Genomic DNA, 27,646 nt, shown 5'->3' with positions numbered 1-27,646 from the left:
ATCTATGCCTGTAAATGCAGTTTTATAATTTCCGAACTTTTGCTGAACAGAAGACAAGAATAATATGATTGATTAAAACCGTTACCATCCCTTTGCTCAATTATCTGACATCTTAAAATCTAACATAAGCATTTATTTCAAAGCCAAACAGCCACAGTGGAGGGATGAAAGAGCTGCATGGGGCTCCAGAGCCTCAGGTTGCAGACCCCTGAACCAGGCCATTTTTTGGTTTAGAAGCCTCTAATAGTATATAGTCTGTTCTCCTCCTCACTGACCTCTTTTTGATGAGGTCCAATGCAGATCCGATGAGCCCATCCTTCATCTTGTAGATCTTGGCTCCATAGCTGGACAGGTCCGTCCCCTCCAGGAGCAGCGCCGGGCAGCAGCTGGAGGGGCGATCCAAGGCGTCTTTTCCGGGTGGGAAGGGGATCGACCCAGATGTCTCCAGACTGCTCCTCCTCCGCTTTGTGCTCCCGCTTTCTCCTCCTGCAACTTTTCCCTGTGTAGTCTGGGGCTTCAGGGGTGAACGTGGAGAAGGCCCTGTTCTGATTGGAGAGCTCGTGCTGGTGACAGAAAGGAAGGAGGGGGCGGGGCTTGTGGTGCAGCTACTGGTTGCTGTGTTGGAGGGAACTTTTTCTGGTGAAGCGATGCTCTGCAGGCTGCCGTCACAGCTGGCTGTCGTTTCACCTGGAGTCTTAATGCAGTCCACCCCTTCAGAATCCTTTCCCTGCTCTCCACTCTGACTCAGATTTTTTTCTTTAGAAGGGAGCATTTTGTCGTCCGAAGCTCCTCCTTCGTTTGGCAGGTCACGTTTTACCAATTCCACAGGAGCGGCTTTGGAATCCCCCCCTCCCTGTCTCATCCTCTTAAACTCCTCAAATGTCGGGATGTGCAGCCGTCCCACAGGAGGTCGGTGGCGCTCTGGCGCAGAATCTGCTCCACTCCTCTTACTTGTGAGGTTGTCCGTTGTGTAAGATGTCTTCAAATCTTGTGAGCTGGATGGAGAGTCGCAGAGCGCCAAGTTGGGGCTGCTGTTCTGCCGCCTGAGCTGCAAACGCCTCAAAACCTCCCGCTTGATCTCGTCTGGGGAGGTGCGTGTGATGCCCATTGGCCTGCACCCAGGAATGTTTACGTTCCCCTGATTCACACATTCTCGTTCCACAGGTGTGGAATTGGAGATTACCTGAGGGCGTAGTGGGAGGGGCCTTAAAGTCTCAGCAGCTGATCTTGCACTCTGGAGACGGAGTTTATCCCTAAGGCCCTTCCTTGCATCCCAATCGTCAACCCCGCCTGGAAAGAGCAACTGAGGGAAGAGTGGCAGGTCTTTTCTGGGTGGCCCTTGTCGAGGATAAAACGCTAAGCTCTCCGGATTGGGTACCAGCCCCTGAGTTCCTAGAACAGACCCATCGGGGGGTCCGTCATACCAGTGGCTGCAGGAGGTGTAGCGTAAAACAAATTCATTGTCCACGCTCCTGCAGGTGGCCGCGCTGAGTCTGCACAGGCCGGAGTCTGCCACAGTGTTCCAGTTTAGGTTCTCCATGCTCCTGTAGGGTCTGCCGCAGCTGCTCTCATTGTGAACATAGGGACCTGGGACCAGCGCGTGTCCGGGATCCACGCCCAGAGGGATTTGCCTGCTGGAGCAGTACCTGAGTCCCAAGTTAGTCAGCAGTGTGCTGCTGTTGCACCTGGCCAGCAGTGAGTAAGGAGGTCCCTGGAGACCGTGGTAATGAGGAACACTGGGTCTGTGTTGGGGGAACGGGGACAAGGGGTCCGGGGACAGGGGGAGGTTGGCAATGCAAGGCTCCATGTTCAGTGGAGAATGAAAGCCAGCGAGGGGAGCAGCGGAGGAGGTAGAAGGGTATTCACATGGTGGGGGCGGCTTCACATCTGGCATGTCTGCGTGCAGACTGAGGGGCCCTCAAACACACCGTCGGCAGGAGCAAAGTTCTGGAGCCTGGATGAAGGGAAAATAAATGAAGACAGATGCTTAATAATCCAAAGAAATGATCACAAACAAACTGTAATTAGGAAAAAAATGAAGCCACTATCTAAGAGTTTCAGAAAAAAATGCATTATCTTCTATGTGACGTATACCCAAAATGTATTTTTCACCAAGCCACTGAATTGTTTTTCCCTCTGGAGTCTTATTTTAAAGACGTATAAAGTAACTCAGCTCGGTTTAAATTTGACACCCTGGCCTCTGAGTTCCTCAGCTCAATGGAAGATGATAAAGTCCTCACACATAAAAGAATATCGGATAAGCACAGCTTTGGACACAGAGACTTTGAAGCACAGCTCCTGCACCGGAATAATCACATTTATTTTATATCAACGGGACCCAGTCCACTCCCTCTGGCTTTTTTCCCCCTCTCACTGTGGCAAGAGTTGCCCTGCTTGTCAGGCCTATAAAAAAGGAAGCTGATAGACCGATTAAAAAAAAAGAAAAAAGAGAGACAGTAGACGATGGAGAAACAGAAAAATAAATAAATAAAAGAGTTAGAGCTGGTAAACAGAGGAGACAGACAATGAAAGAAAAGAGGATGTGACTTTGAGGCCAGGCTGGAAGATGAGGAGACGGTAATGAAGATAACTGCTTAGCTGTCCTCTAACCAGCTCTGCTCTCTCTGTCGGACTAATCAGACAGGAGTTGGAGATTAGGCAGGAGCTGGGAGAGCGTGCAAGGTTGCCCCGGACGCTCTGCAGCTCTTCCTCTTTTTTCTGTAACGAGTACAAATGTCATGTTGACCGCTCAAACCCAAACTACCGTCATCCATATTTCATATCCCATCTGCATCGGTCAGTGGGCTGTAATTATGGAAGCCATTATGAAACAGGGATTCAGATGAATGATGAATTATGCAGATAATACAACTGTAATGCTTCATCAGAAACAGGCTCCCATGTCCCTCTGGATTTGCAGTGATCGTCAATTCCATCTGACTTTGCTTCAATCGATCTATGCAATGGAGGCTGTGATCAGGGTTAATCTGTGCGTGACTCTCATTAATTTACATTTGTGGGCGGTCTATTAAATGATGGGCGCCAAACAACACAGAGGATATAAGCGTATTGATCTGAAGACAGATCTGTGTAAAAGACAGCAGTCTTCAAGGAAAAAAGGGGGGTTCTTTATTTGAAATGAATGGCAGAAAGGGAAATTGTACACATATGCACCTTCATTCAGGGTAAACTATTACAACAGAAACATTTAATCGTTGCACTATTTGTTAATTTAGAACTTTATCTTCATTTTTCATCATCTTATTTCAAAGTTTTATAACTGGAAACTGAAAAAGAGTCTGACAGAAAATGCACCAAAGGCAAATGGGGCGATGCTCCGTGTTGTGGAGGTCATTTGTGGGTCATTTACTTCAGTTGACTGCCTGGCTTGCAAGCTGAGAAAAGTTCATATTTATAAAAAGGCATTAAAGCACCACCCCATCACAGAGCCAGGCTGATCCTGAGTCTGACATTTTTTACCAAGAATGAAAGAGAGTTTATGTAGATGCATGTGATGTGCAGTTCTCCAAATTTGTGAATGATCCAACTTCACTTTTTGGCTGCTTTTTTTGTTCTTTATTGTTGGTTTGATCACACGATGCTCGAATCATTTTTATCCCCGGGAAGAGAGTCTATTCAGGTCTTTACGATACGATGGATTCTATTTTTTGTTGACCCTTGTACTATAAAATTGATTTTTTTCCATGTGGCCAGATCTTTCCCCTTTAATCTGTTCACATCTTAGCTGTTGTATGCATTAGGAATTAATGTGTAATTAGATTTTTTTTGCTTCAAAAACTAATTATATAAATAATATTAAATAAATAATATTTTGTGGGTTTTTTATTAGACCTTCACATAATTACTTTTCTGACGGACACAAACAATGAAATAAGTACTTACGTCCTTAAGAAACCTAAACACACTTCAAAACCTGTGCGATTACATAATGTCAATCTTTCAATAAAAAGAAAAGAAAAACATAAAGAAAAAAATGTTAATTTCAGGAAGTGGATTTCATTTAATTTTGGATGTATCTGTACTTGTAAATGATACCGGCTCGCATCGTTTATGTTATTTTTTATTTTTGTGTAGTGTTAGAATTTAAAACTGAGAAGGTAAATAGGCCCACTTAAGAGCAAAATTCTTTCCATTCATGAAAACGACGTCATTTAAAATTACAACAAAACACAATCACACATTTAATCATTTCACGGTTTCATTTGGACAAAAATAAATTTCAATATTCATGGATTTTCTATAATATAAAGTAGTTTTTCCTAATAAGTACCTACATTTTTAATTAAATATTTACTACAGCCTTAATTTTACAATTCATTTCAATCATTAGTAAAAAAATTAAAAATAGACACGCACTGTTAAATCTGGTTTATATTTTTAGTAGATCATTTGTTTCTACTTTATCTAAAGCAAATCAAATCATCAACAGATTTATAAATCTTTTGTTGTTACGATAAGCTTAACATTTTTTTTTTACATGAATGTTGTTTCAAGTGCTTTTTTGTTTTCAGGACTTTACAAAACTTATTTGTACAAAACTATGAATGAGCACTCCTTAAAGTGGCAAAAACATTAAGATTAGTGAAGTCTGGTCTTAATGAGCTTAAAGGTGAAAGTTCATCTGCCCATCTCCCTCCAGCTGAGTTAAATTCAGCGTCTCAGGAGGACGCCGCTCTCTGCTCCGAGTGCCAGGGAAGGTAAACTGGTCAGAACTCATCCCCACAAGCAGGGGAATAAATTAGCCACCATGTTTCAGCATCAGGAGGAATACAACAGGAAACAAACTAGTTGTTCAGACAGGAAACCTGTCTGTCTGTGGTGTAGCTCACTACACCCAAAATAAATGGGAAGTGTGTACAATAAGAGACTGACTGACCGGTGGATGATTGGATTTAGTGGCTGACTAAAAAAAGAAGAAGAAACACCTCTTTCTTCATTAGTCTGTGTCTTTCAGAGTTTGGTTTTCATTCCTAAATATAATTTATCATTTAAATAGAAAAAAAACGAACTTCTTTTACATGCTACGAGTGATTAAAATGGAAGAATTTGTTCATGTGGTGGAATATTCCAGACCATGTAACATGGAATTATTCAAACTCCACATCCAGCAGCTTTTGCCTCATTTTTATTTTTATTTACAGTCTAGGCAGGAATTATAACTTAATTTTTTTTTTAAAACAAAAAAACAACAGCAGCTATCTCGTGTGATTACTCATGCAGAACTGCCCATTTTACTGAATATCTTGAAAAGTCCCACTCCAATCATTCCTAATCCTAACCCCAGCAATTTGAGTTAAAAAAATACTCAGAAATGACTTTTTGAGCTTCAATTTCTTTTTATGTCTTCCATCCTCAGAATGTCACGAGAACATGTTAAAAACAAATTTTTTATCAGAGTTGCTCTTCAACACACTAAACTCTTTTTACAATTCAAAAGCGTCCTTAGATTTTTCCAAAATAATTGTATTTTTCACATCAACTTGGCATCAAGAAGTACAAAACATAACTGTTTTGATAAAAATGACATTAACTAATGGGAAAACGTTGCTTTATTTAATGATTCTACCTACTGCAATAAACAATCATCTTTGAAAATAACACTGTCAGCAGCCTTTTGGTTTTTTTTCCCCAAATAAAAGGAGGCCTAGTAATCTTTATATTCTATTGAAATATCTATGATTTGGTTTGGAAAAACAGCCATTTTTGTTTTAATTTGACTTTTTAGGTCAGAGGCTACCAAGGAGGGACCATCCCCTTCCAGGGATCCGCTTTGTGGGCAGAACTTAGTTGCTGCTTACAGGGGGGGCAGCCCACAGTCTAAACTTCTAAACGTACCCCATTTTAGCCAATCCTCTGTGCTCCTTCTGTCCTCCAGCCGGTGTTGGACTCCAGACGATCCTGCTTCCTTTTCTCAATCCCACCTGGTACGTCAATCTGTCTGGCGCTTTTGCTGAGACAGACCGCTCCTGCGCTAGAAAAAACAAAGGGAGGACAAAAACAGATCGATTGATGAGCTGGCATTTCAAAACATAATGGGAGACTATCAGAGAGGAGGTGATTAGGCTGTCGGTGGTCGCTGCTTTCAGCCCCGTCAGCCAACCAGAGAGGAACGGTGAGTAACAGAGACCTCAGGCTTGAATAGCAGGTGTGCCCCGATAGTGTAAAGCAAGCCGTGAGCTCCTTTCTCTTGTTTCGGACTTGATTAGATGTGGAGTCGGTTACATAATTAGTGTTTCTCTGTCAGAAGAGACAAGATCACTGCAACGCAATGCAGACGCACAGATGCACAAAATAGACTATTGTAATTCTCTTTTTACTTGTTTTAACAAAAAGTCTCTTAAACGTCTCCAATTGGTCCAGAACTCTGCTGCAAGGCTTTCAACTGGAACCAATAAGCGCACTCATACCACCCCTCTGCTTTTATCTCTACATTGGCTTCCTGTTAAATTTAGAATAGATTTTAAGATTTTGATTTTAGTTTTTAGAGCATTGCACGGACAAACCCCGATCTATATTAGTGACCTTTTAACTCCCTACACTCCTGCACGTTCTTTGAGGTCCACTGATAAAAATCTTTTATGTGTTCCAAAAACTCATTTTAAAACTAGGGGAGACCTCGCCTTTCAGGCAGTCGCTCCCCGACTTTGGAACGACCTCCCCCTGTCTCTGCGCCAGATTGACTCAGTCGAGTGTTTTAAAGCTCAAGTTAAGACTTTTTTATTTAGGCAAGCTTTTAGCTGACTTTTACTTGTGTTCACTTTTGCCTGTATGCTTGTTTATATGCCGTGTGCATTTTATTGGGTATTGCTTCTGATTTTATATTGTTTTAACATTGTGAAGCACTTTGGGAGTCGCTCTCTGTGAAAGGTGCTATATAAATAAAAATTACTTGCTTACTTACTTACAATGGTGTAAATTATTTACAGATCACCTTCAACATGAATGCATCCTAGCTTCTGTTAAATGTGAGACTCACGGGGCGGCCGTGGTGCAGCGGTAGGGCGCTTGACCTCTGACCGCTGCAGGTTCGATTCACATTGGGCAAGATAATGAACCCAACCTTGCCCCTGGTGGTTATAGGTTGGCGCCAGTGTTCTGCAGCAGGGTGTGAATGTGTGTGCGCATGGGTGAACGGGACTTTGGGCCTTCGAGGAAGGTAGAAAGCGCTATACAAGTTTCCACCATTTACGCCATGAAATTACATAAATTAGATTGTCTGTATGTCAAAAGAATACACATGATTAAAGAATGAAATTGAGCCAAAGGTTTATTTGAAGCTTAGAACTTACATTTACCCCAATTTTAGTCAAAAAGCCCCATCTCAACGCAGCAGCATAAAAAAATGTTGGGTGTGAATTCTGAAAAAGGACAATAGATCCATTTAAAAATTACCTTTGATCAAATTACTTGAAGAGGAGCTTAAGGTTTACAAGGTATTGGAGATGCTTTTACAAAGCCCAACTTGAATCCTGTAGAAAAATTAGTGGGCAGCACTCAAGAGGCTGGCAAACAAGCAGGGTTGTAAATTTGATTTAACTCCACCAGTAAAGACTGAAGGAATTTAACAAGTAGCCTCCCTTAAACGTCTGAGTAAACCTGAAGACTGTAGAGGCAACTCTGTCAAACAACATTTAGTAAATGGACAAAAATGTTGTTTTTTTATGTGAAATATTCTGTTATCTTTTCTATTATATCTATCTCTAGGTAACTAAAAACAGGGAAAATATATATTAGTTATGCAGGAACAACATTTGGTCACAAAACATCAAATAAAAATTGCTTGCAAAAATGGTTAGATGTGTAAAGAATGGACATTTTACAATCAGGACTGTTTTGGAGCGTGCACACGCATGACACTAATATGTTTCTTTCAGGCAAGTGTAAATTTTAAATGTATAATCATTATGATGATTCTTGTCAAAGAACCCTTTAACCCTTCACTTTTTGGGTCTAGTTGTTAGCATTTTGCCCTTTGGCTAACATGATGAAAGGTATTTTATTTTAATAATTGGCAGGATTTGGGTCTATCACTTTATCAATGGTGGAGCTAGAACATTGGGCCGGGGGGGGGGGGGGGGTTTGGAAGGGTGGCAATTGAGAAAGCAGAGTAGAAGGCCGTAATCCAACTCAAAAACACGTATTTCAAACAGTTTTATTATTGTTATTAATATTAAAACAGTTATTATGTAAAGCATATTTTCCCAATGCTTAAAGGAGGTTTTATTAATGACATTTTAATTTTTTGTTAATAATGACCTTAAGTTTGACTCGTGATTTGGGGGGCAAAGCCTTTTGTTGTTTGCAGCTTTCCCCCCTTTAGCCTCCCCCCTGCTTTTTATTAAGATAACTTTCTAAACCGGCTAAAAAAAAAAAGTGGTTTAAGTGTGAGTAGATAAATTTTTAAATTTTTAATTTTTAATTGGAATTCCTACTAACTCTGAGTAGGAAATTTGACATTTATTTTGTTGTTAACCATACAGTATAAGCAAGCTGTTCAACAGTTTAGAAAATACATGGATGAATCCAAATCTTCAACACTCCAGAATGTATCAAACCAGAAAGTTTGACACAGTTACCTTTACAGTTTTCCAGTTAACTCAGGTGTTTGTGGAGCCTTCTGCCATTATTTTAGTACCACTTTTTTATATAAATAAAGTTTTATTTGATCATTGATGATGAAGGTTTCAGAGAAATGATGTGTTAGAACCACACACCTTTAGAAAAGAATAGCCCACATCATAGTCAATAATATTTCCTTGGATAGTTCAATAAAAAAAATGTGTTGTTGACCGAGTTGAACACACTGAGCTGAACATTTTATATAAAAATAGCGAAAGTGAGACTAACAACATGAGCTCCTGTCATATTCCAGCAGAGATTAATGTCATTATGTAATCTGAGACAGCAGCTGATGATGAACCAGCATTGACTGATAAGCTATACTTCATGAATAATCATTTCATCCCCTGAAAAAAACAAAAACTGCTCCGGAGCTCATCCTGCATCCAGATTCCTCCCCCCAAATCTGCCTCCATCTCTTCCAGCCACACCAGTCTGATGTGTAGAAATGACACATACCCAAGCACCACATGCATTCAAAGCTCTGACAAGTCGCTGACACACAGCAGTGAACCTCACCATCTCCTCCTCTTTCCTCCCAGGAGTGGTTGGTGACTGACAGGTTCATCCTCAAACTCCAGCTCCAACCCCACCCGAGCTCAAAAAAGCTTTTTCATTCACATGTCTGTCGTCTTTAAATATGTGCATCTGAAATGAAGATGTTCAGTCAGCTTTGGCTTCATTCTGGAAGTTCCTTCCTATTGTGTCCCAGCAGAATGGCCTGGCCATCCCATTGAATCCGTTCCAACAGGAAATTATTTACTTATTTCTAGCAGTTTCTCTTTATTTTACTCAGCGAGTGCTTATAAATCACTTAGACAGCCCTCAGTCGTTCCGGCCCGTTTCATTCATCGTCTCCTCGTCCTATGCAGGCGTGTTTCTGCACCGGCTGTCATATCACTGTTCTCTGACTGCAGGCTGTACGCTGCACGTCTTTCACATCCCGTGCTGTAGTAGAAGAGGTGATAATAATGTGCTCTGCAAGTTTTGACACCTCTGTTGTTCCCAGTACATCCTCCCATTTCCACATGAGTGGCTTGGTGTGTGTGTTGTTTTTTTTTGGAAGCTCAACTGACAGCCTCTCAGGCTTTGCATGCCACTCACCTGAAAACTTTTTATTTTTTTAACTTATGTTGAATTGTTTTTGTAACATTTAACCTGTATCCAAAAGATCCATCAATCAATTCATTTCCTCAACTATCCCTTTGGGGTCACTAGGTTGCTGGAGCCTATCCCAGCTTCTAGCGAACCATCCAGGGGGGATACGCCATATCTTCTAAACCAGGGGTGCCCACACATTTTCTGCAACTGAGCTACTTTTGAAACAACCAGCATCAAAATATCTTTATCTTTTTTTATATAATACAAATACAAAATAATAATTTAAAATGTACATGTTTATGTTCTTTAATATAACACTTATTACAAAAAGAAGAGTTTGAATTGAATCAGACATTTATTTTTAATTAAATAAATGAATTTAGATGAATTTTTGAGATTACAAAAAATATTTTCCTTATAACTTAGCCCTGAAAATTTTAACTTACACTTTAAAAACATTAAATTCTGGGCTCAGCTACTGCAAGTCCAACAGACAGAAAGACAAATTAAACCTTTCGAGTTGCTCATTGTTGTACTCTGTTTTACCAGATTCTGCAGAAAAGGGAAAATAACAGTTTACTAATCTATTAAACATCAACCCAGAGTAAATCCCCACAATAGCGCTACAAATGCTTGCATGTGTTTGACATGCGGCGCTCCCGGGCTTGGCACGTGGAAGTAGAACGGCAGACGCTTGTGTGCGTTTTTCCGTCGCCGTGCAACCTTCACTGTCTCTGACATCTGCTGTGATATTTCACTTTACTCAACACCAGATCCTTCGCCAGACACCAACAAACACAGAACTGTAGCTCCCCAGTGGCCGCTTTATGAGGCCTGGGAGCCACAAAAATGACCTCCCCCCTGAAAAAAAAAATTCTATCTCAATATGACCAAAGAGGCAAGAGAATATACAGTAAATGTAAACAAGCTGTATGAAATATGATGGTTTGGTGCGCAAGGAAAATCTTCAGAAGCAACAATTAGCATCAAATCTTTTTTTATTTTTTGTATTTATGTTAAGTAAACCACATGGCAGATATTTTTCTGTCTTCTTTTTTGTTAATTCTTTACATAGAATTCATAGAAAATACATAGAAAAAAATGCAGGGTTTTGTTTGACCAACAGAATAATTTTGAAGAAAAGGTGTGCAGACCTATATCTTTTCAGATAACTGCATGATTCTTAAGCTAAGCATTTGGGTAACAAACAAAATACAAAGCTCCTGGCTTGCTTTTTTAGATCAAGCAGACAGAGGCTCATCCCAATTAATCCTTTTATGGGTAATGGACACACAGGAAGGCTGAGAACTGCAGAGTCATTAAAAAAAAAGAGAGCAGCATCCTAATGAAGTCTGTCCTCCATCAGCATAAGCAGGGACAGACGCGAGTAGACAGAATTACTTAACGTTGTTTACCGACTTCTGACTGAAGGCTTATTTTACGTAATGACACTCGAAAGCAGCACTGAAAAGAGATAAGAAAATAAATAAGAAAAGCCTCTGAAAGTCCAAATCTGATGATCTTTTAAACTATTTAAAAAGCCTTCCCAGTTATCTTTTCATTGTGATTGTGCCGTTTTTAGCTAAGGTAAAAATAAAAACCCTGTCAGTTTGTGGGACATACTTTCTGCAGAGCAGCAGTAGTTCATCTGAGTTGTGGGCAGGATTGATGACACAGAGCAACCCCGCCCCTACTTTTCATCATCCACCTGTTTAAACTCTCTTCCACAAGCTTACAGCCCCTAAAAAAACCTAACATTAAAGCAGCAACAGAAATGGGGAGTATTATTGGCGCTATCCAGTCATACAGTTTTGAGGCAGATTCCAGCTCATACATGAAAACAAAGATGTACAAGGATCTATTTGTCTGCAAGTGGATGCGACAGAATGGAGCGGAGCAAGGAGCCTCTGGCCCGCCCATCGTATTTTCTACATCACAAATACGACAGCATGTTTTTGTCTGATTCACAACAAATTCAATAAAGAAATAATGAGAAATGTTGAGCCTAATTTTCTTAATATATGTCCTCCATCATGAAAATAATCCCACAAGAACACCAAAATCCCAATTTTCTTTGGAGTTCGTTTTTAAACTAAGCTTTCTTAAGATCTAGGAGTGGCCCTTGGGAATTTACTTTTAGTGTAAAACCTAACATCTCCACTTTAATACAGCGATAATAACGCCCAAGGGCTGGTATCAACATTGTCGGGTTCGGTGTGGACACAATATGCAGAAATCCCCAAAAAAGGTTATTTTTTATTAGGATAAAACTGGAAACGCAGGTAAGATGGCTCGTAGCGCTCATAACCACACAAAAAAATGTGGCGACAAATGCAGGGGAGACGCAAACTCTTAACAGGAGGTTTGATTAGACACTTACACCCAGGTGCACAGATCAGGGAGGGCAGGTGATCACAAAGAGGGAGAATTTACACTGGGAAGGAGAAGTCAAGACATCTGAAACTTGACGACAAGTAAACAACAGGAAGTAACCAAATTAACCAAAATTAAAACAGAAAACTAAAACCCCCCTGGCCCCAGTACCTCACAGACATAATGTGCAGTACTTCACTTCTGAGAGGAGTCTGTCAAATTCAGATGTGTGAAACTCTCTTGAACAAAACTATGATGTGTTGATGGATATTTGGAGTTAGAAATGTGTTTGTTTTTTTTTACATTCACACTGTGCTGTTTGGTCTGCACCAGCTTGTTTTCCTTGAATGCCCCACAATCATGATTCTGCTGTTGTGGATGCACTGTGGTGGACAAATGTCCATTTCTTTGGTGCTTCTTCTAAGGTGTTGGTTGGAGCCGGGGTCACGTGCAGGATGTTCAGCGGTTGTGACAGGCCGGGAAATAGTGAGTCCTGAGTGTGATCGATCCGGGTGAGGGCTCCGTAGGGGAAAACTGCTTTTCACTTGTGTCAATTGTCGCCTGTTTGGTCCTATTTTTGTACTTTTGTTTGAATAAACAGAGTTTTTGTTAGAAAGCATGCCATTTTTCTGCAGATTGTTCAATCTGCTGCTCTTCTTTGCTGGTTCTGTTCAATTTTGGGTAACATAACAAAATAGACACAGATATAGGTCTGGTGGACAAAAAAATGAACAAAACCTGTAGGGGGGCACACACAAAATTTGAAGAGCGTAGATCCCTCGGTCAGCCCGTAGAGAGAAAATGTTCATACACATCTATTTCTACACGTGAAGGAACAGCAAAACATTTGAAATAATAACATTTTAAGTCCAGCTGCTTGCGCCTTACTGATGACTAAACTGCAGCATCACTTATCATACACTTATAACACACACGGCAATCGTACATTCTATTTTGTTACAAGTATTACAAATAAAATCTCACAAAATGCAACTTTTAACAGAATCTAAAATCTGCTTTTCCACCTTTTAACTTTAGCTTCCAGCCATGATAACACATTAACATGAAGTGTTATCCTAAATTACTGCAGTTCATGGTTAGTTAAGTGGTTGACAGGAAAAAAAAAATAAAAGGTGCATAAAGATCCAGTAAAACGCTGCTGCGAGCATCCCCTCCACCCTGCATACCAATGCTGAAGAGACTCTTCAAAGGCACCTCTCACCATTTCCATGTTCCCATCTCAGACCCATTCCCAATGGGAAGACACGCTAACCTCCCCCAGTCCACCACTCCATGCGTCCCATTAGCTGGTGAAATGTGGGTTAATGAGACACCAGCCGCGGGCGCCGTGAGCTACACCTACACCGTGTACCGCCAGCCTCATCAGAGGCGGGGAAGCCGGGCGACGAGGCCCTCGAGACCTGAAGCACAGCAGCATCAAAGCTGGATGCGTGCAAGTTAGTGGAAGAAGTGAAGGTATTCAGGCAGAATGTCGGGATTTATATGAACTTCAGCAAGTATTTGGAAAAATTAAAAGAACTGCAAGGAGCCACTTTACTCAAGGAGCTTTAAACTCAGCTTTCCGGGAAGCTAGAAAATTGCTATTAGAGTGACAGGTTAGACTAAACTGACCTCAATGTTATTACAGACTGATGCTGTGTGCTAAACAGAACTCTATAAAAGCTCCAACACGACAAGAATAACAAAAAAGTATCTTCCTCAGTCAGAGCTCGCATAGTGTGATCCCTGATTCAAATCTAAAGCCAAAAGGTTGAAATAACTGACTGTGTCACAAGCAGAAATTGCACTTTTGCTGAAATGTGGGAAAGGGAACAACGTCGGAAGATCAAACCGTTTGGTTTGAGTTGTAGAGGTAAAAATACAAAAACAGCACTAGCCAAGTGATTGAATGATTCTATAGAGAGCAGCTGTCATGATCAAGACAGGAAGCTACCACTTTCATAGAGTCAAACAGTAGTAATGTTGATTCAGGGATTAAAACGTTAAAAAAGTATTAGTATATCTTGTGATCTGGGTCTGGAACGTCCTTTCATTAGGAGAAATCGGTCAATTCAGCTAGAAAAATATTCTTTAATGTTGTTCACCTTTCGGCATATCCCTTCAGCACAGCGAATCAGCTCTCACTTGTTCGCACGGGTGGTTTGGCGGGGATTTGAATGCCGGATGCCCTTCCTGGCACGACCCTGTATTTTATCCAGGCTGGGGACCGGCACAGGGCCAACAGATATGAATACAAATTCATTTTCCTTCTGGCTTGACGTTAACAAAAATGAAAAAACAAACAAACAAACAGGTATCTAAACCCTTTAACGGCGGAGTTGTCTCCTGCTACAGGAAATAGGGCATCAAACTACCCAAATATCTTTAAACGATATCAGCTTTTGTCAGCTTTTGCAATTCAGTTGGAATTACGTTAATTTCCGCAACGGTTGAAAAGTTACGGTACTTCAAAGAACGTCAACACCAGAACCACAGCTCTGGTGATAAAGGGTTAAAGGGTAGTCACCAAAATTATGTAACTACCTGCTGTTGACCTAAAAAGGAAAAAAACATGACAACTGACATTTGCCAAAGTGTTTTTCTTTTATATTTTTATTCTAACCAGATTTTAAAGACAGTTCCAGTCACTCACAGGCATATAAGTTGTTTCTGTTATGGTTCCCCTATCAGCATATCCCTTCAGGGGTTCGCCACTTTCACTGATTCACACAGGTGGTTTGGCAGAGATTTGAACGCCGGATGCCCTTCCTGACACGACGCTGCATTTTATCTGGGCTGGGAATTGGCATATAGGATGTCGGTAACTGTTTGTAGTAGGACAATTGTTAGCATTTTGGATCTTCCGCAAGTTCAGTCTGACAGTAAGAGTGTCGTCTCTCCATTTTTAACGTGACGGTTTAAATCCTGTTTGATAGCGAGGCTGAACGGATCTTGGTTTGGATCAGGAAAATTCCTACTGTTGTAAAAGTTTTCTCTCAAGAACTCTTCTCTGCACTGTTATTGTGACTTGCAGAAACATCCTTCCTCCTGGAAACCACTTTTGCTTCCTATCAGAGTGAAATGCATTTCGAACAACACAGCTTACTGCATTTTTAATGAATTTCCGTATAGTTCTTAGTAGCCCTGGAACTACTCATCAGAGGCGGCAAGATTTTCGAGTGAGGCAGTGCATTCATAAATATAATTTAATCTTTCAGAAATGGATCAATACAAGAGGCCAAACTTCCTTTAGACTTCCATAACATATGTAGAGAACATTTTTTGCAAAGACCAACGCATGATGGATGCTTGTCTGTTTTCAGTTTGCATTTTTACGTTAATCTTTCACATCACAGCAAACCGTTTCACTTAGAATGCAAATGCAAATTTAGCCTCCATTTCTAAACTCTATTCAGTGACCGGGAAACATAAAGGGACAATGACATTAATATATCAATAAAAGATCCTCTCTGTGTGAAGTACTAGTATCAATTACCAGGAAAAAAATATTAATATTATAAAAAATAAAACATCTTGTATATCTGCTCTAACCAACAATGCTTAAAGAATGAAATAAACTGGATTATGTCTGCCCGCCTGTCCAAAGTCTATGGATGATAAATTCGAAGTGGATAATATTGTAATATTGTGGTAATTTTGTAGGATTGAGGCCCACTGCTAGACCTTTTACCGACTCATTTCAGATCATAACATTGTGAATGAAATTAGTCAATTCAATTCAGTATAACCTTTTTTTTAATATTTACATTTCAAAACTAAGTTTGACTTGTTGATCACATGACTGGTGTTTTGAACTTAATAAACATTAAGTATAAACTATTAAAATTATCTATGCTTCTGTTGAAAATAACAGCAAGGCAATTACAAACTGCAGAAAAAGAAAAAAGAAAAACACAAAATCTGTAGATTTTATGAATCGATATTCTTTAATGCAGCTTTTTCAAGCCCAACCCTTATATTGGGTCAAATTATAAGGGGAAATGGTACATTTATGTACAATTATTAATTAAAAAAGCAGATCAAAATGTTGGATTTTGATTGTGTATTGCAAGTGATTAAAGAAGACTTATATTCGTGAAATATTACAGCATTCCATTAAACAACACGCTTTCATGCTGAGCTCATCAACGCTGATATAAAATGGAAATAAAAATATTTGCACTAACATATAGAGACCCCAGTGGTCTGTTGCGGACTCAGGTGGTCTAGGTCCCATTCATATTTTATTTGCTGTGTGCTGGAAATGTGGCGGATGAATAATACAGACAGCTGATGACCTCAGAGCAAACGCTGGGCTTTTTTGCATGAGATTTTCCATGAACGATATGCGCTTCCAGGAGTCCAGGACAAAAGAGGGAGTCTTTTCTGTGGAAATGAGAGTTCAACGGAGCCTGTTCATGCAAACGATGACCAAAGCCATCAAGTGAAATGAGGCCTTGTACCGTCCACAGATAAAGTGCTTTCCAAAGAGCCGTGCTTTGAAGTGATCCAAGGAGGGTCTGACAACCCTTTGAGAATGATGTGCTCCTGTGTTTGATGTAGATGACTCTCTAAACGGAGAATTTGCTGTTCTACTTTTTCAAATGTAAGACATTTAGGCACCTATTGAGTCTTTACTTGCTCTTTCACATTATTTTTTCTCATATTTAGAGGGGCAAAGTGAAGCTGTGACTCAGGATTCCTTTTTTTAATCATTTGTTTTGTTAAGGACCCACAAAAATGTGGTTTTTTTTGCATTTTAACATGTTCTTGGAGCATTTTCTCATGATAGAGAACATGGATGAAGTAAATTAGATTTAAAATTGCATTTCTGAGTATTTTTTATATTCAAATGGTTGTAAATCAGAAGCAGATTTTAGAACTGCCATTTGAAAAACATCAAAATATGCTGGACAGGCCTCATGCTCCCTGCCTCTGTTCTGATGCATCCACCTGCAGACAAATAGATCCATGAGCGTCTTTGTTTTCCTCGTCTGAGCTGGAATCTTGATCAGAACTAAATGGCTGAATATCTACAATATTGCTCATCATTTTTGTTGCACCATTAATGTTAGATTGGGGGTTATGAGGGGCTGTAAGCTACCAGGAGAGATGCGAAAATAGAGGGATGATGGGAAGCAGGGGCAGGCTAACTCTGCACCAACAATCCTGCCCCCGTTTCCCATCATCCCTCTATTCAACTCAGACGGGAATTTCTAATAAACTACTGCCGATCTGCAGAAACTAAGTCCTAGAAAATAACAGTTTTTATTTATTTATTTTTTCTATTTTGGCTAAAAAACAATGTAATCATTATCAAAACAGCACAATTTTAAAAAAGGATCAAAAGATGATTGGAGTGGGATTTTAAAATCTTTATTGCAATAAAACCTTTTTCTTTTTCTTATCCGTGTTGCACTGCAGTGATTACCGTCCTGTCAAACCATTTCAAGTTCAAACCCCAAACAGGATGCCAGATGAGCTCATTTATGAAGCCTTGACTGAGTTATTTATCTCAGAGGAGGAGAAACGAAGAGCTCCCATCATCGCAGCTCCTCCGTGCTGCATGACAAATGAAATAAATCTCTTTTGAAAATAAAGAAAAAAAAAAGAGGCCATCAGGGAGCGACTAATAGAAACAGGATGTGTTGTGTAATCTGTACCTTGTAGGAACTCTAACACACTGCTGGCCTTTCAATGACAGCAAAATAAAGAGTTGATATTTTGAGAAAGAAGCCTCTTGCCTGGAGCAGTGCTCTGATCATGCTTTTGAAATCAAAGGAGCATCCTTCATAATCTTCGACTCCTGAAACTTTGCGCTTTTTTGCCCTTTAACTTGGTATTGATAGTCATGGAACATGAAAACAACAAATAATAAATGATAAATGACTCAACATTATCTTTGGTTAGAAAAAATGGAATACAGACACTGAAAAAGTAGAATAACAGGAAAAGGTTTATTCATCCCCTTTCATTCATTACCTTATTATGAAAAAATAAAAGGTTTAATCATTCATTGATGATGATTAAATTGATTGATTTTTAATATTACTTCACTTGCTCCAATAATGGATTCATGATTTTTCCTAATGAAACATAATTCGCACATATTTTTAACTTTTAATATCTGATCGATATTTGCCATGTTGATTAAAAAAAAAAAAAGATTTTTTTCCATAATATTTTAAGTAATTCATCTTTGTCATGTGATTTATTGATACCTCAGGATTCTTAATTCTCTCTGATAAAGTTATGAACCGGATAATGATAAATCATGTAATAAAATGGTTACGGTAGAACAGGGGTGGGATTATATAAATTCGCTTCCTTCACTCCCTTTCAAGCAATATTTCTTAATATGTCTAATTATCCCAAGTTTGATACGTCATTGTATGAATGTATAACTGATGATTTTAATGTTTTTGTATACTATTCTTTTTTGATTGCTTGAAATCAACCATTCCAAATCAAATAATCAAATCAAATCAACCTTCCATTGCCATTTAAGAAAATATACATTTTATAGAATGTAGATTTAGATCCATACTATGGATGGGATCAATGAAGGTCTTTAGGTTTGTTTTCTCTATATTCAAGCGAACTCAACTTCAAGTCAATTGAACCAACTGAATGGCATCTGGGAAACCAGCGCAGGTGCTTTGAGGGGAGTAGATGATCAGTGGTTGCTCAGTTTAAAGGGCCTACATCATGAAAAATGAACTTTTTTGAGCTTATGAGTGTATTATAATGTTCATTCCTCACAATAAACAACCCAAAGCGGTATTTTGATCCATTCATGCATATTCTTCCAAAACCCTGCGCTCTGAGGATCAGGCCCTCCCAACCCTCAAAAACAGTAGTTGGTGTTTGTTTTCGTGGGATAAATGCAGACACGCCGGCTCTAGATTGATGTCATTTAAAATAAATAAATAAATAAATAAACATTTTTTTAGTGTGCCAAAGGTAATATATTATATAAAATGGATATAACGTACTAAAAAAGGCTATAGAAAAGCATCATGGAGACACTTGGAAACACTCGTGCCCTGCAAAATGTGGGCAGATTTTTCCAGTTTTCTAAAGTTTTGAAATCCTGTTTTCGTGGGTCTCATGAGATGAAATCCGAATTTATATAAAATGAACAAAAATGTCTTGAAATCAATTGCACAGTTTGCCCTGAATCTATATTTTATGAAAGATTTTGAATGGAATTATAGAAATAAAAAGTCTTTAATTATATCAACATTTTGTGGAAAAAGTCTGTATTTGTTTTTTTTGTTGCCGCATTTAAACTTATTTTAAAGGCTTTGAATATTATTTCAGAGAGGAATACAAACTGCTGGATAGAAAGACTTTGAGAAAAGACTTTTCATTTGTCAGAATGAAGCCTTTTTGGGGGCTTTTTTAATTAAAAACAATCTATTTCCTGTCAAATGTGTCCATAGATTGACCTAATTAATTAAGAGAGCTCTGTATAAATGTTTGTAGCAATTCAGACAGCTGGAAATAAAAAACCTTTCCTCCATGAATAACGTATGTGCTGCATTGTCCACACTTGTTTAAATAAGGTCAACGTACACAAAGAAGTCAAATGATATGCATTACACCTCCAGAAGTCTCTGGGTTATGAACAAGCTTTTTAATAAGATATCTAAAATACAAGGCATGGGAAAAACTGGGTTAACCTATGGTAAAAAAGTTTATTTCTTTTCTTTTTTTCTAACTTGTCCTGTCCAACAGCTGAGCAGACAGATGACAGCTGAAAGCCTCTTGTGTTGGACATATTCTACTGTTACAATAGGGGTTGTGTAACATTTGACACACTAGGGGTATATTTAAATGAACCCCTTCTGTAATTTAGGCTAAACTTTATTCATCTTACTCATATCTGTAACAGCTATTTGTTGGAGGGAAAAGAAAAGAAGGGAAAAAGAGAGAGGGATGTCTGGGGGAGTAGGAGGGTGATTAAAGAGGAATGGGGGGGGGGGGGTTAGAACCGTGAAGCAGCATAAAGCAACAAGTTGCTGGATGTTTATAATCATTACAGTCAGGTTTAAAAGTAAAATAAATCCAAAAGGGGGCGGGCCTGTCCACACACACACTCAAATGCCACGAACAAACGTGTGGGCTCCAAAAATTCCCACACACATCACATGTCAACATGTACACAATACAACTTATGTTCACACACACATACTTGTGCATTCGAACCGACCCATGTGAAATATTACATTAATTCACTCAAACTATTTGTGCAAAGGTAAGATAACACCTGTGCTCGGGTGGATCTTTATGTTCTTCTAAAGTGGATGATAGAATGTCAAAAGAAGGAGGGAGAGAGTTTTAAAATTTTCAAATAGTCTTGAAAATAAAAGGAACGTCCTTGCTGCAAAGCTCTGGTTTAACACAAGCAATGCGACTGATTTGTCTTTGGTACTATTCTACCCATGAAGCACCAAATGAATCCCACTGATAAGTCACTCAGCTGCCTTGTTAAATGTCTTTGAAGATAATTAACATTTCCCTTCTGGCATCATTAGGTACACTAAAATTTGAAATTGTAATTCTTAATTTATTTTTTCAGTAGGAATCTACCAAATCCAATTTTCTTTCAGATTCTCATTACAGATTGTGTACTAATGCGTTGGGCCCAAACCTGTTTTTGCCAATTATGGTTTTCTTTCTATGAAACAGAAATGCAATCATGAACAAACAAATTTACATTTTTGTTTAAATCAAAAGTTTAATTTTTATAGTACAGGACTTGCGGGTCGCTGATCACATGAAAAAAATCGGCAAATTTGGATCCCTGTCCGACTGTACTGCAAAAAGAAAGAGTAAGAAAAAAAATTCTTATTTTCTTTCTAGCAGGAAAAATAATCTTCATAGGAAAGTTTTCTAAGTTTGAGAAATCGTGTTTAAGTGAAATTAACAATTCTTGGTAAAAACTTTTTTTTTACCCCATTGGCAGAATTTTGGTAAGAATGTTTGACTTATTTCTAAGGGGCCTGTTTTTGCAGTGATCAGTGTATCTTTAGTCTGTATTTTGGATAACAATACTTTCTAAACTGTAGGGAAAAAAAGTTTTTTTCTCTTAAGATCAAGGATGTCGACTAAATGATGCCTCATCAATATAGTCTCCTCTGACAATGTCGAGCAGGTTCGTGGAAGAGAAACTAAATTACTGGCATAAAACCATTTAGATACAACAAAAAATGCAACGTGACAGTAGTGAGGTTGGGGAAAAAGGTTGGCACTCACCTAAACAAACATGGAAAAACACACACGGTTCTCCGCCCCCCCCAATGGCGCTTTCCTGAATGCGATATTCTTTTTGCATGGGGTCTTAATGACATCAGAAACTGTCATGCCACATAAACAGAGCAACAGCCTCCACACATTCCTGTCCATATGCTCTCCCTCTGTCACACACACACACACACACAGTCTGACCTCATTCCTACAATCTGTCTCCTGGGAGAAAAGGTAGATTCTGACAAGAAGGGCACAAATGAGTGTGAAATGAGCAAACGCAACACTTGGCGAGATTCTGTTGAGGATCCGGGAGTGTGTCGGAGGACAATCTGATAAAAACTCATGTAGCGAAAGGAGGGAGGCACTTTAGATTATTAGTGAGGCAGATAAGCACAGATAGATAAGGTGGATGTGGGCATCGGTGTCATGTCAGGAGCAATGTTGATACACTGAATGAGGGTCATGTCAGGAAAGGATTTGGTGTGCAGCAGATGGCCGAGCGAGTCACCTCATCCCTAGGAATGAAGGGGGAAAAGGCGCAGGAGTAAAGGTCGCTGTTAACAGAGAAATAGAGACTAAATCGGAAAGCAGATGGAGCGCTCACACAGAAAAAAAATAAGTCCCACATTAGTTAGCCTATTAAAGCAGTTTTGGCATGTGGGCTACTTCAAGTAAAAGAGCTAAAAACAATAAATAAATAAAAAAACTACTAGCAAAGCAAAATATAAAAAAAATATACATAAGTCACAGATTCAGGGAATTTAAATCAAGATCACTTTCACAGAAAATCGTCAATTCTCTTCTAAGTGATGAAAGATGAACATCTACAAAACAAGCTCCAACTAATTTTTTATCAGGATTCATAATCTTGTTCTTTTTCTCATGTTTATCTCCTTCATTCAAGTTGAAAGAGGCCAAGAAGAGAATCATCTGATCTAAGATACGGGCAACAGCTACAGCTGGTAACTTATCAGTAAATACGGCAAAATACTGAAACGTCTCAATTTTATCCGAAACTGTGGCCTGACAATCCTCTTCCGTACCTGACAGCCAACCTTTGGTCCGGTTCTCTGAAATCTGTTCCTGAGGTTCTCAGACAAACACAATCTCACTCACAAGAAAAGGAGAATCTTTCAACCACTTCTAGTTTTCTCCTTAAAAATCAAGCGTCTTTTTTTTACCTCTAAATTTAACCTCCAGCAGTTGAGCAGGTGTGATGTTTAACAGTAAATAGTCCCCAAGATGGAAGACCCGTATAGAAAGGGCCTAAAATTAATTGAGTGCAATCTGTTTTTCTCTTCAAGGATTGTAAAAAATCTGTTTAAATTAAAAAAAAAAAACTTTGCACCTCTTATACGGAATAACAATTCTAAGCTTAGCAACACTAAGCTTAGTAATATTTTTATTCAAATTGTTATGAGTCAAGAGCAGACGATGTATGTAATGTATGTCTTTGTTGACATCATCTGAGGTGGCATCTGGCTCAAAAGACTGGATAGCTCCAAAATTGCTCACCATTTTTATTGCACTGGTAATGCTAGGGGGTTGAGAGGGGCTGTGAGCTTCCAGGAGAGCATGTACATGGATGATGTGAAGTGAGGGCGGGCTTACTCCACACCAACAGTTCGACTCACAAATCAAGAGGTGAATTTCTAATGAACTTGTGACGCCCTGCAGAAACTATGTTCTAGAAAACAACTCTGGTTTTTAGATTTTTGGCTGAAAAGGGCGTAATCATAATTAAAAGACCACTGGGAAAACTTTTACAATAGATCTAAACATGATCAGAGTGGAACTTTAAGAGTCGTCACCGATAATAGTCTACTTAAAGATGGAAGAGTGAAGTGGTAATCTCTTTATAAATATCAAACTTCTTTCATGTGCTTCTTTCTAGTTCCCTTTGTTCACATAGTCTAGGCAGGAACACTCACAAAATAATCAAAGAGTCGATGGAGGAAAATAACCACTTTGAATTCTGCCATATGTTCTAATGGGCGCCTCATTTCTCCGGATCAATGCTGAACCCTGACCTTGCTGAAGGCTGCCAATGTTTTCCAAAAGCCTGTTCTTGTTGGCTCATCGTCAGCTTCAACAAGGACTTCTTAGGGATCCGTCAAGGCTTCAGTATTGACTGACCGGCTCCTGCAGGCATTTTTGAGGACCTGCATCTGCCGAAGCTTTTCAAGAAGACATAGAATGAATCCCATCTTTGAGAAAGACGGGAATAAGAGAACTGAAAATAGCCATGCTAGCGGAAAAGGAACGTTCTCCTTCTGTTCATAAAGTTGGAAGTCTGACCACAGAAAACCACCAACTAAGACAAAAAAAGCCTTTTTTAATGTTTCACCACTAATAAATATGGGCATGTATGCAGTTTTTTTTGCAAAGATAAATAATATTTGATTTTTGTTTTTTTACATGTATTTTTAATATCAAAAGCTGTGTTTATTTACAGAAAATATAACATCCATTTATATTCTGGTGACAGTAAACAGACCTTTTTATTTTAACTTTTTTTCCCTCATAATTAAATAAACTAAATTACCAAAATAGGTTTTTTGTTTTGTGTTTTTTTTTTTTTCAATTTCATGTCTGACAGTAAATTTAGGAAATAAGAGCTAGCTACAATATTCTCAACCGAAAATTAAGTGAAATTATCTTGAGTGGATTCATATTAGGATGCTCAGTGAGGGTGGTAATCATTTTTCCCATTTTCAGTTTCTGATTTTGGTGAGGTCGGGTGGAAAGAATCAGGAAAGTTCTGAGCTGGGTCTCTGAAAGTTGGCCAACAAAAACAAATGGAACAAACAGAAAAAACATTTCCTTTTCCTAAGCAAACAAAGGAGTCGATGTCAACTCTGATAAGCTAGAAGTTATGGGATTTTGCTGAATTTAAAATGAACAATCCATGCGGTTCGATGGGACAAAGCAAGGATCACTCAGTCCAGTCCTCATGTACAGTCAATGGGAGACACCCACATCTCTGAGCCTGATTATTTTTTGCATTTTTTACACCGTCTGACACCAGATCCCGCGGAAAACTACACCACCAAACACAATTTTTCGCTGTTATTTTTGTTGGAACTGAGAGACTTTACGAACTATGTCGGTACAAGGAAGTGAGGATGTTAGCTATGTCTGATTGGTTAGATTGATGAGGTATATTGATCAAGCCTCCAAGAGGGATTGGTGTAGACAGCTTAAAGTGTCAAACCTTACCCAAAATGACAGCGACTGGCCAAAGTTGCGGCAAAACCGCGGTACAGTTGTTTTTATTTAAGTCTCTTGAATAGGAATCAAATAAACATAGAAAAAAATATTTTTGACCTTTCATATATCTAACTACTCTGTGTCACCTGGTCCTGTTTGGATGAACACAGAGCTGATATCCTGGCAATGTTAAATGTTTTTTAGACCAATTAGGTGATATTGAATCACTTCCCTTTCTCATGGTATATTAGTGTACTGCAGCCCACTGGTTTAAAAACACCACCCTAGACAGTCAATGATAAAATCAATGGGGGTAGGGGGACTAATAATTTAAAAAAGCGTCTGTCTGTCAGTCTGCAGGTGGCCATCATGATCGGATGGGAGAGAAGGCTTTTTATTAAAGCACATATGAATCTGCTTCAGGGTGCTGTGCAATGTGATGCTTTATGTTCCGTCCAGAGGGACTGACAGAGCCTGACACAAACTCTGCTTGCACATCAACTAGCTGTTTTCCCCACAATCCTATGCTATAATGCAGCAAACCAGGACCTACATGAACACATGAACATTCTAGAAACCAAGCAGCAGCTGAATTGTTGGACTCACTCCACTTGAGATAAATTACTAAAATGTTAAGGGTTACTATATTTTTCCTGTTTGTTTTCTTCTTTGGATTGTTATTGCCAGACTGAGAAAGGTTTCAAATGAGAAAAACGGTTCCCCAGAATGGTTGCTTTGTTGTAGTGCTTTTGCAACAACAAGGGTTGCTTTTTTGATCATTGTTATTTAGTTCAAGGGTCTACATATTTGCAGTAAATGTTGCTCATAGACAAGCAGACAAAAGCATGCAATGTAAACCTTCAAAGACAAACCTTGCCATTTCTCAAGTCTCCCTAAAGGTCTTGTTCTCACTTTTAGATCCACACACATTTGTTGAGCTCCTCCATTACTTTAAAATCACCATCTCATCAGCCATAGTGTCTGCTTGAACACATTTGATTTGTCATCACCATGCTCATTCCTCTAACCCTCTGACTCCTTCTTTCTTTCTTTCTTTCTTTCTTTCTTTCTTTCTTTCTTTAAAGGTGAAAAGTTGTCTGAATGTTGAATTTGCTTATTTTAAGTTGATCGACGACCTTCAAAAGTTCAAAAGTATCTGGGCTCTGGAGGGAGTTCTGTGTACAATCGGGGAGGATAATAACATTGTGTTCCAATGGATTACAGGCTACATACTGTTTTTTGCTCCGCAGTGGGGTACCCTTTAGGCTTTATTTTTCTTTTAATGCACAGTGTGTCTTTATTTCAATGTGATTTATTAAAGTATTGTAAATCTCTTTCTTTCTTTCTTCTTTCTAGGTTTATAGAGTCAAGCATGGATTAATTACTGATTGAGAAAAAGTCTATTGTGTTCATGCCAAATATCAATATTTCCCGGACACATCCTGGAATAAAAGGCCAGATGAGAACAGGAAAAGAAAGGTGACTAGTGTGTACTGGAGAAAATAAAGCAAAACTAAACAGAGTAGGACAGATGGAAAATCCAGAGAAGAGGAAAAAAGCTTCAAGTCATGCCAATTGGGGCAAAGTAATTGTTGATATTGGAGATAAAAAGGAAACAAGGCCATTGATCAACTGTCAGCTCAGCTCACAGGACCTGAATAATTCTCATCAACAGTGATAAACTGCAACACCTCTATACCCTGCATTTCCCAGTCTCATGTTTACATTGCAGTATCGTCTGTTATAGCCACAAGCATGTTTTGAAATCAGATATTCCCAGAATATTTGGCTTATTTGTTGTAGACATGTTAGTGCTATTTCTTTTGCTCACATTTGTAATTGTACTTGTAATGGAATGATGTGTTACATCAAAGACTACATAAACAGAAAGAAATGCCTAATGCTGCGTTCGCACCGGGCTCGGGAACGTCTAAGTAAACGCTCGTATGTGCGTGTTACGGGCTTCCGTGTTCAAATCTCTAGCGTTCATGCGTCGCTACCATTGACTGTATAAGAGAACTGGACTGAGTGAGTTTGACATCACCCATAGAAACGGCCTACTTCAGACTTCAACCAAAATAAGCCAATTCTGTCTCCATTTTACCGCGATATGGATGCCGCCATTTGGAGCCAAACGAGGTTAGTAAGCAGTGATTGGTCCGAGTCGGTCCTAATTTACGTTTCTATGGCAACTACTGTTGCTAATCAGGAGTAAGCTTATTGGAAGTCCACACCCCTTCCAATGAAACAAGGCTCAGGAGAATCTGTCAAATGTTTCTAACGTTCAAAGTGGGGCCTGGAGCAAGATTTGAGAGATTTATCCCACTTCACTACCAAGCCTCTTTCAACTGTAGGTGCAGGTGCCAGTATGGGGAGCGACAATCCAGTATGAACACTGTATGGTTTCAGCGCATTCTTGAATGTGCATCACATAACCAGTGTGTACATAGCATTAGAATGATCGATAAACCACCAAATATTTCCTCCATTAGAGGATGGGTAAATGTAAAAGATACCATTTTGCATCTTACGTCGTGCCACTTTTAGCAACAATTTTAAGAGGTACAAGTGAACAGAACTCAAATCCCCTCAGTAAAAGTCCTTCAGGTGACTTCAATGACAACTTTTTTTTGTGTGAATAAAGTATATCCCACCTTATGCCTTTTCTTATAATTAAAGAAACGTACAAGCTGCAGGATGAAAACCATCTACAAAAATTTGATTAAAAAACAAAACTGACTTTCAAAACAAGAGCCTTTAAAATAAACCAAACAGAGAAGATAAAAAAAAAGAAGCAGAGAGCAGTCCTGTTACTCACAGCGCTGCAGCCTCACACACAGCTCCAATAATCAAACATGGCATCCTATGCATCACAAAGGTCCTTTATAAAAAGCCTGTCTCTTTCTTTCAAACAAGAAGTACCAATAATAAAAAGGCATCTCTACAAGGATTAGCCTTTCTTTCCTCCTTTTGAAACTAATGTTCTTAGAGATAAACTAAAGCAGCGGTTTTTAGAGAATGCTAAAAAAAAAAAAAAAAAAAATGGGAAAAACTGAGCAGTAGATGT

At 39.0% G+C, this 27,646-nt stretch overlaps 1 protein-coding gene across 3 annotated transcripts in view; it reads right to left on the bottom strand.

Annotated features, from left to right (window-relative positions):
• The window catches only part of LOC101160446, a 59,385-nt gene that overhangs the window by 14,816 nt on the left and 16,923 nt on the right, over positions 1-27,646 (bottom strand). For all 3 annotated transcript variants that reach the window (XM_020713066.2, XM_011489264.3, XM_020713067.2), the window contains 2 exons: positions 5,857-5,992; positions 276-1,954 (listed from right to left, as the gene is read on the bottom strand). In XM_020713066.2, the coding sequence (XP_020568725.1) occupies positions 276-1,894 (1,619 nt within the window). In that variant the 5' untranslated portion in view covers positions 1,895-1,954; positions 5,857-5,992. The remainder of the gene's footprint in view (positions 1-275; positions 1,955-5,856; positions 5,993-27,646) is intronic.

Source organism: Oryzias latipes, chromosome 21 (assembly GCF_002234675.1).
Source record: "Oryzias latipes chromosome 21, ASM223467v1".
Classification (NCBI taxonomy): domain Eukaryota; kingdom Metazoa; phylum Chordata; class Actinopteri; order Beloniformes; family Adrianichthyidae; genus Oryzias; species Oryzias latipes.
This window is presented reverse-complemented; position numbering and strand designations above follow the sequence as displayed.